This window comes from Stenella coeruleoalba (assembly GCF_951394435.1).
Source record: "Stenella coeruleoalba genome assembly, chromosome: 19".
In the NCBI taxonomy this organism is placed as follows: domain Eukaryota; kingdom Metazoa; phylum Chordata; class Mammalia; order Artiodactyla; family Delphinidae; genus Stenella; species Stenella coeruleoalba.
The window spans coordinates 60,106,568-60,122,709 of NC_137165.1; the positions used below are offsets into that span (position 1 = coordinate 60,106,568).

Here is a 16,142-nt window from a genome sequence, read left to right on the forward strand (position 1 = left end):
CATCTTTAATTTCTTTCATCAGTGTCTTATAGTTTTCTGAGTACAGGTCTTTTATCTCCTTAGGTAGGTTTATTCCTAGATATTTTACTCTTTTTGTTGAAATGGTGAATGGGATTGTTTACTTAATTTCTCTTTCTGATCTTTCGTTGTTAGTGTATAGGAATGCCAGAGATTTCTGTGCATTAATTTTGTATCCTGCAACTTTACCAAATTCATTGATTAGCTCTAGTAGCTTTCTGGTGGCATCTTTAGGATTCTCTATGTATAGTATCATGTCATCTGCAAACAGTGAGTTTTACTTCTTCTTTTCCAATTTGGATTCCTTTTATTTCTTTTTCTTCTCTGATTGCCATGGCTAGGACTTCCAAAACTATGTTGAATAATAGTGGCTAGAGGGGACATCCTTGTCTTCTTCCTGATCTTAGAGGAAATGCTTTCAGTTTTTCACCATTAAGAATGATGTCAGCTGTGGGTTTGTTGTATATGGCCTTTATTATGTTGAGGAAAGTTCCCTCTATGCCTACTTTCTGGAGAGTTTTTATCATAAATCAGTGTTGAATTTTGTCAAAAGCTTTTTCTGCATCTGGTGAGATGATCATATGGTTTTTCTTCTTCAATTTGTTAATATGCTGTATCACATTGATTGACTTGCGTATATTGAAGAATCCCTGCATCCCTGGGATAAATCCCACTGGATTATGGTGTATGATCCTTTTAATGTGTTGTTGGATGCTGTTTGCTAGTATTTTGTTGAGGACTTTTGCATCTGTGTTCATCAGTGATATTGCTCTGTAATTTTCTTTTTTTGTAGTTTCTCTGTCTGGTTTTGGTATCAGGGTGATGGTGGCCTCGTAGAATGAGTTTGGGAGTGTTCCTCCTCTGCAATTTTTGGAAGAGTTTAAGAAGGATGGATGTTAGCTCTTCTCCAAATGTTTGATAGAATTCACCTGTGAAGCCATATGGTCCTGGAATTTTGTTTGTTGGAAGATTTTTAATCAGAGTTTCAATTTCATTCCTTGTGATTGGTCTGTTCATATTTTCTGTTTCTTCCTGGTTCAGTCTTGGAAGGTTATACCTTTCTAAGAATTTGTCCATTTCTTCAGGTTGTCCATTTTATTGGCATAGAGTTGTTTGTAGTAGTCTCTTATGATGCTTTGTATTTCTGCGGTGTCCATTGTAACTTCTCATTTTCATTTCTAATTTTATGGATTTGAGTCCTCTACCTCTTTCTCTTGATAACTCTGGCTACAGGTGTATCAATTTTGTTTATCTTCTCAAAGAACCAGCTTTTAGTTTTATTGATCTTTGCTATTGTTTTCTTTGTTTCTATTTCATTTATTTCTGCTCTGATCTTCATGATTTCTTTCCTTCTACTAACTTTGGGTTTTGTTTGTTCTTCTTTCTCTAGTTCCTTTAGGTGTAAGGTAAGTTTGTTTATTTGAGGTTTTTCTTGTTTCTTGAGGTGGGCTTGTATTGCTATCAACTTACCTCTTAGAACTGCTTTTGCTGCATCCCATAGGTTTTCAATCATCGTGTTTTCATTGTCATTTGTCTCTAGGTATTTTTTGATTTCTTCAGTGATCTCTTGGTTATTTAGTAACGTACTGTTTCGCCTCCATGTGTTTGTGTTTTTCACGGTTTTTTCCCCTGTAATTGATTTCTAATCTCATAGCACTGTGGTCGGAAAAGATGCTTAATATGATTTCAATTTTCTTAAATTTACCGAGGCTTGATTTGTGACCGAAGATGTGATCTATCCTGGAGAATGTTCTGCATGCACTTGAGAAGAAAGTGTAATCTGCCGTTTTTGGATGGAATGTCCTATAAATATCAATTATATCTATCTGGTCTATTGTGTCATTCGAAGCTTGTGTTTCCTTATTAATTTTCTGTCTGGATGATCTGTCCATTGGTGTAAGTGAGGTGTTAAAGTCCCCCACTATTATTGTGTTACTCTCAACTTCCTCTTTTATAGCTGTTAGCAGTTGCCTTATGTTTTGAGGTGTTCCTCTGTTGGGTGCATATATATTTATAATTGCTATATCTTCTTCTTGGATTGATCCCTTGATCGTTATGTAGTGTCCTTCTTTATCTCTTGTAATAGTCTTTATTTTAAAGTCTATTTTATCTGATGTAAGTATTGCTACTCCAGCTTTCTTTTGATTTCCATTTGCATGGAATATCTTTTTCCATCCCCTCACTTTCAGTCTCTATGTGTCTCTAGGTCTGAAGTGGATCTCTTGTAGACAGCATATATATGGGTCTTGTTTTTGTATCCATTCAGCGATCCTGTGTCTTTTGGTTGGAGCATTTAATCCATTCATGTTTAAGGTAATTATCGATATGTATGTTCCTATTACCATTTTCTTAATTGTTTTTGTAGGTCTTTTTCTTCTCTTGTGTTTCCCACTTAGGGAAGTTCCTTTAGCATTTGTTGTAGAGCTGATTTGGTGGTGAATTCTCTTATCTTTTGCTTGTCTGTAAAGCTTTTGATTTCTCCGTCAAATCTGAATGAGATCCTTGCGGGGTAGAGTAATCTTGGTTGTAGGTTCTTCCCTTTCATCACTTTAAATATACTGTGTCACTCCCTTCCAGCTTGTAGAGTTTCTGCTGAGAAATCAGCTATTAACGTTATGGGAGTTCCCTTGTATGTTGCCATTTTTCCCTGTTGCTTTCAATAATTTTTCTTTGTCTTTAATTTTTGTCAGCTTGATTACTAAGTGTCTCAGCATGTTTCTCCTTGGGTTTATCCTGCCTGGGGCTCTCTGTGCTTCCTGGACTCTCTCTTCTCCTGGGACCCCTATAATGCAAATGTTGTTGCGTTTAATATTGTCCCAAAGGTCTCTTAGGTTGTCTTCATTTCTTTTTATTCTTTTTGCTTATTCTGTTCAATGGCAGTGAATTCTACCATTCTGTCTTCCAGGTCACTCATCCATTCTTCTGCCTCAGTTATTCTGCTATTGATTCCTTCTAGTATATTTTTCATTTCAGTTATTGTATCGTTCATCTCTGTTTGTTTGTTCTTTAATTCTTCTAGCTGTTTGTTCTTTAATTCTTCTAGGTCTTTATTAAACGTTTCTTGCATCTTCTCAATCTTTGCCTGCATTCTTTTTCTGAGGTCCCGGATCATCTTCACTATCATTATTCTGAATTCTTTTTCTGGAAGGTTGCCTATCTCCACTTCATTTAGTTGTTTTTCTGGGGTTTTATCTTGTTCCTTCTTCTGGTACATAGTCCTCTGCCTTTTCATTTTATCTGTCTTTCTGTGAATGTGGTTTTTGCTCCACAGGCTGCAGCACTGTAGTTCTTCTTGCTTCTGCTGTCTGCCCTCTGGTGCATGAGGCTGTCTAAGAGGCTTGTGCAAGGTTCCTGATGGGAGGGACTGGTGGTGGGTAAAGCTGGCTGTTGCTCTGGTGGGCAGAGCTCAGTAAAACTTTAATCCACTTGTCTGCTGATGGGTGGGGCTGGGTTCCCTCCCTGTTGGTTGTTTGGCCTGAGGCGACCCAACACTGGAGCCTACTCGGCTCTTTGGTGGGGCTAATGGCGGACTCTGGGAGGGCTCATGCCAAGGAGTACTTCCCAGAACTTCTGCTGCCAGTGTCCCTGTCCTCATGGTGAGACACAGCCACCCCCTGCCTCTGCAGGAGACCCTCCAACACTAGCAGGTATGTCTGGTTCAGTCTCCTGTGGGGTCACTGCTCCTTCCCCTGGGTCCCGATGCGCACACTACTTTGTGTGTGCCCTCCAAGAGTGGAGTCTCTGTTTCCCCCAGTCCTGTTGAAGTCCTGAAATCAAATCCCACTAGTCTTCAAAGTCTGATTCTCTAGGAATTCCTCCTCCCGTTGCCAGACCCCCAGGTTGGGAAGCCTGACGTGGGGCTCAGAACCTTCACTCCAGTGGGTGGACTTCTGTGGTATAAGTGTTCTCCAATTTGTGACTCACCCACCCAGCAGTTATGGGATTTGATTTGATTGTGATTGCGCCCCTCCTACCGTCTCACTGCAGCTTCTCCTTTGTCTTTGGATGCGGGGTATCTTTTTTGGTGAGTCCCAGTGTCTTCCTGTCGATGATTGTTCAGCAGTTAGTGCTCTCGAAAGAGGGAGTGCTGACAGCACCCCATTTAAATGCATGTCTTACAGTGGCTTCTTTTTCATCACACCACTTACCACTACTGGACACCTGCAGCTGTTCACTGGCTGTGGCCCCATGAACACTGTGGAAGGGACTTCTTGTTTACTACTTTGTCCCCAGGGTCCACTGCAATGCCTGGTCATGTTAGGTGCCTGGTAAATTTAACCTCATGAGCCAAAAACTACTTAGGCTTTTTCACTTTTATACAGCATGCTACATTTGTTGTTAACTTATACAATAGTTATGGGCTGAATTGTCTTCCTTCAAATTCATACATTGAAGTCCTAACTCCTTAGCACCTCAAAATGTGACTGTATTTGGACGGTCTTTAAATAGGCAATTTTAAAAAATCATATATCTGATAAGGGATTGACACCCAGAATATAAAAAGAACTCCTATAACTCAATAACAAGGAAAAACCAAACAACACAATCATAAAAAGAGCAAAGAACTTGAATAGACATTTCTCAAAAGTTAATATACAATGGCCAATAAGCACATGAAAAGATGCTAAGCATTACTAATCATAAGGGAAATGCAAATCAAAACCAACCACTATGAGATACCACTTTGTACCCATTAGGAAGGCTATCATCAAAAAAACAAAAACAAAAACAAAAACAAAAAAAAAGATAACCAGATAGGAAGAGGCAAGGAAAGATCTTCCTCTGGAGATTTCAGGGAGGGCAGGGCCCTGTGGACACCATGAGTGCAGACTTATAGCCTCCAGAACTGTGAGACAATAAATTTCTCTTGTTCTGAGATACAAAGTGTGTGGTCATTTCTTACAGCAGTCTAGGAAACTAAGATGCCTATCAAATTGGCAAAGTTTTGGTTTGTCTGTCTGTTTGTTTTTAATTAAAACACCCATTGTTGGGCCCAAAACGTAGAAGAATGGGCACTGTCACACACTTCCAATGAGAGTAATTTTATTATGTAGACATTCTTTTTTTTTCTTTTTGACTATATCACTTTTCTAAATTTTCAATAATGAGAGTATATGTATATTTTTTTCCAAAAGAAAAAAATTTATTTTTAAATCCACTATCATCACCATTATTTAACATTTTCTGCAAGTTCTAGTCAAGGTACAATAAACTATAATAAAATATTTATTACATAATGTTAAGAGTTAAAAGTTATGACATATACATTTATTCCTGAGTCTTTTATACAACAAAAGTATAAAAATTTTATGTGACAAAAATATAAAAGACTCAGGAAGAAACATTACAAAAGGAGTTCAAGAGACCCCTGGGTTTTATTTTCTTTATCAACTCGGAAAGCTGATTCTAAATGTATATGTAAAAGAAAAGGACTCAGCATAATCAAGCCCCTTCTGATGGACAAGGAAGAAAGGAAGACTTCTCTAACAGACATCAAGAGTAACCATGAAGCTGTAATAATGAAGACTGTATGATACTAGCAGAGGTAGACAAATTAGCCAACCAACTAGAAGAAAGACCCTCATATATATGGAAGTCTGACAGCTGACAGCATGGCAGATCAATGAGTAAAGGAGGAATTAGCCAAAAGTAGGAATTGGGGGAGGAGGGCATGTGGGGAAGAAGGTCATCCAGGTAGAAAATAATGAAATTAGATCCTTATCTCATACCAGGCACAAAAAATAACTCCACATGGACTAAGAACTCACTGTTAAAAACAAAACTTTAAAGCTTTTAGCAGAATATATAGGTGAACCTTTCTGCACTTGTACTAGAGAAAGACTTGTTTAACAAGACATAAAGGGCTTCCCTGGTGGTGCAGGGGTTAAGAATCTGCCTGCCAATGCAGGGGACACGGGTTCGAGCCCTGGTCCGGGAAGATCCCACATGCCGCGGAGCAACTAAGCCTGTGCAGCACAACTACTGAGCCTATGCTCTAGAGCCTGCGAGCCACAACTACTGAGTCTGCGCACCACAACTACTGAAGCCCGCATGCCTAGAGCCTATGCTCTGCAACAGGAGAAGCCACCGCAATGAGAAGCCCGCACACCACAACAAAGAGTAGCCCCTGCTCGCCGCAACTAGAGGAAGCCCACGCGCAGCAACGAAGACCCAACGCGGCCAAAAATAAATAAATAAAATAAAGAAATTTATATAAAAAAAAAGACTTAAAAAGCACTAATTATAAAAGATTGATAAATTTGAATAAGTTAAAAATAAGACCTTCTTTCATCAAAAGATCATCTCTCTCTCCAAAGCTTGGGGGCTGATATACTACAACCTAGGGAGATGCCCTCCCTCCCAAGTTGCATTTTCCTTGGGGTTAAAGAGGTTTGTGTGTTACAAATGGGAAGTTGCCAAGGAGAGTTCAGCAGTGGTCCCATGCTTTCTGGGGCTCTCTGCCCTGAGGGTCACCTCCTCCTCACTATTTAAAGTATAATTGATCCCCACAGGGATCTGGTCTTCCAGCTTTTCCCCAATACACCTTAGAATAATGGATAAACCCAAAGGACATGAGCTCACAGTACAAAATAATTAGACACCTTCAGACAACTATGAAAGAAAGCCAGCAATACATGTATATATAAATAATAAAATATATAGCAACTATATATAATGTAGTAATATGTAATATATAATATTCTGAAGGCAAATAATTAAACAGATGGACCAAGAATTTCAAATAAGCCTAATAAGCATATTTAAGAAGATAAAGAATATATTAACAATGTGAAAAACAGGAAATTCCTAAAGAAGATAAAGGAGGAGGAGGGGAGAAAGAAAAACCAAATTAAAATACTGGATATGAAAACAACAATAATAATTTAAATAAAAGGTGTAATAAATACAATTAGAAATAAAATAAATACAGCAGAAGGAAATCTACTAAAAAATTAATTGGTAAGAATAAGATCAGAATGGGAAACTATCCTAGGAGCAGAGGATAGGAAGAAAATACAAGGAGACAGAAAACATAAAATAAGACCCAAGGAGTAGGAAGGATAGACTTTTTGGAAGAAATAATGTATATAAATTTATCGGAATTAAAGGAAAATGAAAAACATAAATTTGAAGGGCTCAAATAATGCCCCCAATACTCACACCTAGAGACACTGGAGTGACATTTAACACAGATAAAAATCAAAGGTATTTGCTGATGTTTGAAACTGCTTGTGTCCTTCCCTTGAAAACCGCCTTAGGCCACGCTTTTTCTCAGTTTATCTCTTAGTGTTGCTCCACTGTCTTCTGGCATGGAACGCTGAGGTGAAGAAATCTGAGGACAGCTTAGCATTTTTCCCCTCGTAACAAGCGACCTGATTTTTTGATGCTTTCTCTGCGGTGGAAAGTGGGGAGAGGGTTACAACCTGGCCCCTCATGGGCCCCCCCAAGGACATGCTCTCTGCACGCAGAGAGATGCTGCGCTAAGAAATCCCAGCTGTGCCCCGTGTCCTAATCCAGAGGCTGCCGTTCCCTCCGGAGGGTAACCTCCTATCTTCCGCTGAGGTGGGTGAGAAGCAGGCCCACGCTTCACGATGTGGGGGAGAGGATGTGAAGAGCTGGCTGGTTTTTGCTGTTAATTTTTTCATTAAAAAAAGTTTTGCTATGGGCCATTTGAAACGTACAAAAGTAGGAGGAATGGTATAATAAGCCGGCTTGTATTCCTCACCCCAATCTCACATCTAGCTGCATCTGAAACCACCCAGCTCTCCATGTGCTGAAGCAGCACCTGCACCCCGTCTTCCAGAGGTGAGCAGTACAACAGGTCCTGAGCCCCTGGAAGGTCCACGTGGAACTCAGCTTGCTTCTCAGATTCCCCAGTGCCGACGCAGGGTCCTGCTTTCTTGAACCGGCGGGGTCAGTGTCAGTTCATCCACTGCCTTTCCAACTCCAGAATTTTATTGCCCTCACACTCTCTTTGTCCTTCTGGCTATGCTTTTTCCTTTATCCCTTTACTACCATTTTTGTGGGAGGGAATGGAGGCCAACACCAAGTTCAACCTGCCATCTTTGAGCAAACATTGATTAACTTCTTGAATTGAGTACTTTCTCATGTATATGGCTCTCTTGATTACTTTTCTTGTATGTTACGTTTTCAAAGACATTAACAATTACCTATTGAGCTCTTATTAAATAACTTATGTACATGGATTTATTTAATATTTTCAACGACATGTATTACACTTTACTACTACTGTTACCCTATCTGACAGATGAGGAAACTAAACACCTGAAGAGCTCGCATGGCACTCACGGCTTTAAGGATCTGGGATTTGAGCCCGAGACCTAAAGCCCAGGCTCCAGATCACTGTGGATCCTGCACCCCATTTCTTTAGCCCTCTGCCACAGGCCCTTCAGCTGGCCTAGGGTCTCCAAGCCCAGGCCCCAGATCACTGTGGATCCTGTACCCCATTTCTTTAGCCCTCTGCCACAGGCCCTTCAGCTGGCCTAGGGTCTCCAAGACAAGCCCGGGTAATGGACTCTTGCTCAAATTCCACAGCTTTAAATTCAAGGAAGCACTTTGGACCAAGCCAGGCTGGCCCGGGTGAGCTGAGTGGTCAGGGAAGGACGCAGGGCTCCATACACCATGAAGTCGTATCATATATCAGAAACAAGACTGACAAGGTGCACTTGCCCCAGACGTGAGGAGCCCTGGTCCAGGGGCCCCTGAGCCCACCTGCCCCTCAGCCCACCTGCCCAGGCTTCTGTATCTCAGGAAGTCAGCTGAGCTTCTGAAGGCTGACAACATTCACACCCTCAGACCTACCCTCTGCAAGCAGTGCTCACTGAGGGGGCTCTCAGGGGTTCCCCATCTTCCCTTGGAGAAAGTTACTGTCTCCTGCTGTGCACTACAGTGCCCTCCTTCTGCATCCTTTTCGGAAGAGGACTCTGGGGCTTACCCATGTGGTATCCGTGTCTGGCTCCTCGGTCAAGACAAATCTACTAAGAAAACCTGTCCTCGATCGCTCACACTACTCCTATCTCCAATTTGACTGTCTTCACACTAGCATGAGACGTTTTCAGAGAAACAATCAAGTCTTCAGTTAAAAAGACTGAAACAAACAATAAAACAGAAATAAAGCAAGAAAAGAAATTATCTCTAGGTTGAAAGTCAGCGAAGAAAACAAGAAGAAAGATTTGTTAAGGCTTCTGTGGGTTTAAAACAAACAGTGGCCTCAAACAATCCAGGGTGAGGCCCCACGGCGCCCCCAAGAGGCCGTCCCCTGCCACGCGCAGGCCCGTGTCGAGCGGGAGGTGCGATGTTCCCTGTTAATTCTGTAACATACTTATTTAGGCACTGCACACATCCTGGAAGCATGGGGACATGGAGATGAACAGGACAGTTTATAAACACAGCAAGACAAGACAAAAAAAAAAAAGGACTCACTGTGGACTGTGTTTGTGCCACGTATTCACCCTCCATTTTGTTCAGACGCACGTTTGTGTCCTCAAGCAGCTCTTGGATATTTTCAGTGTGCTGCTTCTGAAGTTCAAACTTTTCCTTCTCCATTTCCGCTACAGCATTGTGGAGCTACACGGTGAAATCAAAAACTGACTCGTGCACTACTATTATAGAACAGACTATTTTGCAATTCAGAAAAAAATGTTTTCCTATACTTCTCTATTTATTTATATGGTGACCTGAACAACAAAAGATATAAAACTCGTAAATAAACATTCAAAGTAAAGATACCACGTAAAGAGCATGATTAAGAACCAATTTTTTGTTTCCTTTCCTGAATTGAAAATTTTAATGGATAGACAAATAATTAAGGGAATTATCCACCTCAGGTACAAACAGTAAATAAATCAGACAGATAATACAATGCGTCAGCTAAACAACACTAGTATTAGCCTGAAATCAGAAAGCAGAACTATTTATAATATTGTTATTGTTTAGGAATATTATGTCACTGTCTGTATTTTCATCTTAGTTGCATGAAATTTTGCACAAGAGTAATGTTAAAAATGCTTTATCCTTCAGCCTAACCCCCAATGAGAAACTATTTTTATCCATCCCATAACCTTTACAAAAGTGGACACAAAGATGGTATTTATAAATCAACGAGAGTTCTCCAGGGAGAACTCTATGTCCTCATGCATACTGGTCTTTTTTTATGAAGATTATGTACACATGTTTAAACGGATGAAGCTCTAAACTATCGATGTAACTGAGGTAAGGAAACCAAAGTTCAAAGGACAGGTTCCAAAGGGAGTTGAACACCTGTGCTCCCAGACTTGTGGGCGTTTGTTCACTTACTTTCATGGGAGGGGAATTCAGAATCTAATTCCTCTCCCCTGTATCCAATCCCTGACTCATTCAAGGTTGGGTGGGGGGCAGGAGCCCAAAATAGTCTAAAAGATACATTTTACTTCCCATTCCTGAGTAGGCAGGACAGACAAGGGTATGACACATGCACAGAGACCTTATTTGACTAGGAAGATACTGGAGGGACAGGGAAAACCCTGAGAGATGGTGGAAACGAGAGGAGAAGACAGGCCATAACTACGCCTGTTAGTGGGAAGGGTCCCAGGAACTTTCCTTCTAGTTTCTGGCTGAACAGGAAGAGCAAGGATGGCTCAGTAATAGCCGTACAGAAGATCCTGGGGTTTCACAAATTTAACAAATGCAATTTTGACTATTTGTAAGTGGTCTCGGAAATCATTGATATGGTACATTTCCTTGCCAAGGTATACGTTTTAAGCCAGTGTCATGGCTGGTATTCAGAAGTCAGTCACTTGTCTGGCACGTGAATGCAGCCGAGCCCACAGCGCCTGCATCTCTGCACTGCCCCGCAGCTGCTGACTGGCGCGCACAGCAACACCGATGAAGGGTGTAGGGAGTCACTTGGAAGGCTGCGGCGGTTTCTTCACGTGTGTGCTCCCCCACACGTCCCACGCCACACACCGCCTGAACGTCAAACCCCTGCCGTATGCAGGGGCCCGTGAGTGCAGCGCCTTCTCAGGGGCACCACCGTCGCTCTCTGAGGCCGGTGCCTGCTGCTGGGGCGCGTCTGCCGTCAGCCTGAGCCCTTTATAGCTCGCCCGGGGGTTTAGGGCGGAGCCCACAGGGTGAGAGCGCAGCCACGGCACAAGCGTGCTGGAACTTGCCCAGCCGTTTGAGGAGGGGACAGGCACACTGGGCCTAGAGGTCTGACTGGGGACTAATCGCGCACTCCGTCGGCCCTGGGCAGCCACCAGGCGTACGCTCCGGACCATCCGCGGTGCTCAGGCCCCAACGTAAACGGTGTCGTCCAAAGAATACGGTCGGCCCTCCGCACCCGCAGGCCTCACATCCACGGACTTAGCCAACTGACTGCAGAGCGAATTTTGACTGCATCCATCCAACACATTTTATTAGCATCTACCACATATCAAGCAAATGCATCCCCGAGAGCTTCCCCAAGCCTAGCAATGAACTGGAGTCCAGGTCACTCGGCCCAGGGGCCTTCAGAGGGCAAACACTCCCCTGAGGCATAAACTGCTTAAGCAGAAAACATTATTAGACATGTTCTAAAGTACAAACCTTGCTAAGCCACAGGATGCCATCGTGGCCCTGACAATAAGGGGATCTATAAACCCACAAGGAGGTATTTTAGCCAGGGCTTGGCAACGGGCTGAGGGGATGCAAAGGCCCTCTCAGTATCCTACAGATTGGTCTATAGCCTGGACATCTAACCACGTACTTGCCTCACGCCACAGGAGGCCTAGAGGACCCAGGAATCTGTCCAAACAGAAGAAAAAGTATCGTAAAAGCCAACAGGTTAATGGTGTAGCCACTCTGGAAAACAGTATGGGAATTCCTTGAAATGTTAAACAGAATTAGCACATAACCCAGAAATTCCACTCTTAATTATATACCTGTGATATAACAGAAATAGAAATATATATATTTTATATATATATATATATATTTTGGTCTCTGCCCCCAATTCCTGGCTCTGAGGTCCTATATCCCTTGGGATTTCCTGGGTGACAGGACTGTCTTTGGTTCCAAGGAGGCGACTCTGGGTGGGCTCTTGGGCAGCTTCAGGATGGGGGCTGGTCACCCGAAAGAACAGGCCATCCATGATCAGAAGCCGGGAACTTGCAGCACACCCCCATCCTCCAGGGAGGGGACAGGGGCTGAAGATTACATTTATAGTCAATCATCCCCACATGATAAAGCCTCCATAAAAATCCCAAAAGTACAGCGTTTGGAGCCTCCAGGCGGGTGAACAGCTGGGGCCGGGAGAGCAGTGTGCCAGGAGGGCGCGGGGAAGCTCTGCGCTCCGTCCCACATACCTGGCCCTGTGCATCTCTTCATCTGGCTGCTCGCCTGCATCTCTTATTATATTCCTTACAATAAAATGGTTAAATGGTAGAATGTCAGTGAGTGCTTCCCTACGTTCTGTGAGCCATTCCAGCAAATCATGGAATCCAGGGAGGAAGTGGTGAGAACTCCTATTTATAGCCACTTCGTCAGATGTACAGGCGACAACCTGGGACTTTAGACTGACGTTGAAGTGGGCCCACTCTTGTGGGACTGAGACCTTAACTTGTGGGATGTGATACTGATTCTAGGTAAATAGTGTCAAATTTAACTGAATTATAGGACATCCAACTGGCGTCAAAGGGAACTGCCTGATGTGTGCAAAGCCCACACATGTGGCGTCAGAAGTGCTATGAGGGGCGAGGAAAGGAAAATGCAGGCAGTGCTTCTCCCTCTTCAGGAGCCAAGACAAATGAAAACACAGGCCACACAACAACCTGTGCACAAATTTTCATAAAAGCATTATTATCCAAAAAGTGGAACCAAATGTCCACCAACTGGTGACACGCGGTGCATCCACACAATGGAATATTATTTGACCATAATACGGACTGAACTACTGACTCATGCTACAACATGGAGGAAACTTAAAAACATTCTGATAAGTGAAAGAAGCCAGTAACAAAATGCCACGTATTGCATGATTTTATAGCCAAAGTGTGGAGACAGAAGGTGGACGAGTGGTTGCAGAGGGCGGAGGGAGGGAACATGGGAAGAGAGTGACAGCGGGTACCAGGTATCTTCTGGGCTGACAGGAATGCCCTGAAAACCATACAGTGGTGATGGTGGCAGGACCTCATGAACAGACTGAAAACCACTGAACTGTACACTCTAAGAGGGTAGATTTTATGGCACGTGAGTCGTAACTCAATTTTTAAAAAGGCCCATAGATTACAAACAGCATGGCAGAGCCGGGTAACTGGCACAGTCTTGTGCAGCCAGGAGAAAAGTAAGAAGGGGAGCCGGATTGCGGCAAAGGAAGAGAGGCTTCACTGGTGACCAGCGTCTCAATCACCAAGAGCCTCGTAGCCCCAAGGGCCACTGGGAACCACTGGTGTGATTCACGGTGACGAGGAACACCAGATCTGTGTTTCAGAAAGACCGTCAACACGGCTGTATCATGGGGCACGCACTGCGGAGGTGCCGAGGGTCCAGAGACACGGTCGCCAGACCTACGGGAGGGACAATGTGAGTAAATCACAACAAATAGAACAGAAGTGCGAGTGATGAGGTGTGAGAGGTGAGGCAGAAGAAGAGTGTGCGGCAGCCGAGCAGATGCCACCACCATCGGGAACAGGGAGAAGGGGAACCTCGGGAGGAGGCTGCTTCAGCAGCAAAGGAAGAAGATGGAGTTTGGGGAGAATGATGCAATTTAGATCAAGGAGAGATCCATTTTCTCCCCACAGCTTTATTAACGTTAGCAGCTTTATTCACGTAGCATACAGAGCACCAATTCAAGTCAGACAGTTCAAGGGCTTTTTGTATATTCACAGACTTACGCAACCATCACCAAAATCCATTTTATCACCCCAGAAGAACACCTGTGCTCGTTAGCTATCATGTCCCTCATCTCTCCGCCTCTATAGATTTGCCTATTCTGAACATTTAACACAGAGTCATAGAATTGGTCTTTTATAATTGGCTTTTTTCACTTAGCATGATGTTTTCAAGGTTCACCCATGTTGTAGCGTGTATCAGTCCTTCATACCTTTCCACTGCCCAGCAATATTCCATTGTATTAATATACTACATTTTATTTATCCACTCAGCAGTTGATTTCTACTTTTTGGTTTTCATATGAATAATACTGCTATGAACATTCATGTATAACTTTTTGTGCAGACACGTTTTCATTTCTCTTGGGTATATAGGTAGGAAAGGCATTGCTGCGTCAATCACAGGATAACTCTAAAAAAGCTAAAAAGGAGAGATCTTAACGAGGTAGTTGGATACCTGGGCCTTAAAGTGAGAAACGTAGGATGGAGAATTCTACGAGGGAGTACACACACACACACACACACACACACACACACACGTATCACCTCACCTCACCTCACCTGGGCGGTACAGATACTTCACACTTTCTGAATGGATGAGCGCAAAATCACAACATACATCTATCCTCTGCTTACTCATTTTTGGCACCTACCCTGCTTGCACCAGGCATTCACCTCTGCCCAGATTTACATGCGACTGTACTTCACAAAAAAGACCTTTCACCACATTTGTGGTGTTTCACATCCACTAATCACCGTGTTAACTGTAAGAAAGAGCTGCTGGTCCAGCTGAAAGCATAAAACGTACCCTTGCGCATGGCAGGAGACAGAGACTCTTCTCTGCAAACACCAGACAACTTAAATTGGGGAAGAAGGAACTAGGGGAAAGGGAGTCAGGGGCTACTATGAACACAATGGACCTGACGCAAGCAGAAGAATATGCCAAATTTATAGAAAAGATAAAACCACTCAAATGAAAATGCAACTAGAAAAGAGCTAAGTCTGCCCCTCTGAACACGGGCCCTTCCCAGGCTGGCACTGAAGCTGCCACAGCCAGGACAGATAAGTCCTGTGTCTGCCTGGGGAGGCATCAGAGCTCTCAGGAAAACAGACTGAACCCAGATTAATCGGGGACTATCAATCGGGAGGAGGAGTTAACTGCAGACCTTTATCACAGAGCTCCTCAAAAGAAGTAACGTGCTTCTTTCCTCTTACATACGTACTGTGATGTCAACTAATGGCTAAGGGCTCCTAATGAAAGTACTGCACGTGACTATGTAAGACTCGTTCATAATGAGCATTTTTTACATTACTCTTGGCACTGATGAATTTTATGAAAATATTTTTCGGAATTAAATGCTCCTCCAAGAATAAGCCATCCACTACTGATCTTGTTTACATCAAAAACAAATTTATTCTACAAATATTGTGTTACCTGAGATTTCAGAAAAGAAATGATCCAGGGCCAAAGTTTAAACAGTTTAACTTCCAAAAACTACCTGCTGTTACATCCCTGCTAATTTCGCTTAAAATCTATTGGCTCTGACAAAAAATTCAGAACTTTAATTAAATTCAAGAATTCTTAAAAGTAACTTTTCTAAATGAAAACTAGTTTACAAACCATTAAAATTCCAGAAAAAATATACCAAAACACGAACAGCTATTTCCAGTTAGTCTAGAATATTAAGTTATTTTTATTTTTTCAAACATTTCTGTATATTTTGTGAACACCCATTATTTTTATAATTCAATTTGTTCCGTTAAAGTATAACCCTTTATATTTTTCCATAACTATTTTATTTTATGTGGCTTACCTTTTTTTCCCAATCATTATTCAGAGATTCTGTACTTTGTTCACATATCTTTTTTAACTCTGCAATCTGGTTATCTTTGGTCTCTCTGATAACTTGACATTCACGTACAAGGGTCTGAACTGTCAAAAATGATGAAAACATAGTTAAACCAATTCTAGCTGCCACGTTAAGAGTCTGATGATAATAAAAACATAGTGTACCAGTTAACAGATCATTCCATTTCCCTCCAAGTCTTATCCGTTCTCTCCCCTAAAATCTCTTACTCTTTCCTCTCTTCTTCTCATTTCCGCTACCACAGCCTTGGCTGAATCCCCCGTTACTCACTCCCTTGACAATGTGTGCTGGCCTCGGTACCATTCCCCTCCAGTGGATCCTCCGCCGCTGTGAAGAGGTCTTCCTACGGTGCAGATCCCATAGCGCCACCCCCAGACTGAGAATCACCCCG

At 42.6% G+C, this 16,142-nt stretch overlaps 1 protein-coding gene across 27 annotated transcripts in view; it reads right to left on the minus strand.

Moving 5' to 3' along the window:
• CEP112 (centrosomal protein 112) overlaps positions 1-16,142 on the minus strand; it is a 418,997-nt gene that overhangs the window by 331,182 nt on the left and 71,673 nt on the right. For 26 of the 27 annotated variants that reach the window (XM_079905668.1, XM_079905662.1, XM_079905687.1 and 23 more), the window contains 2 exons: positions 15,698-15,816; positions 9,463-9,606 (listed from right to left, as the gene is read on the minus strand). In XM_079905668.1, the coding sequence (XP_079761794.1) occupies positions 9,463-9,606; positions 15,698-15,816 (263 nt within the window). The remainder of the gene's footprint in view (positions 1-9,462; positions 9,607-15,697; positions 15,817-16,142) is intronic. The other variant, XM_079905680.1, reaches the window with a different exon arrangement.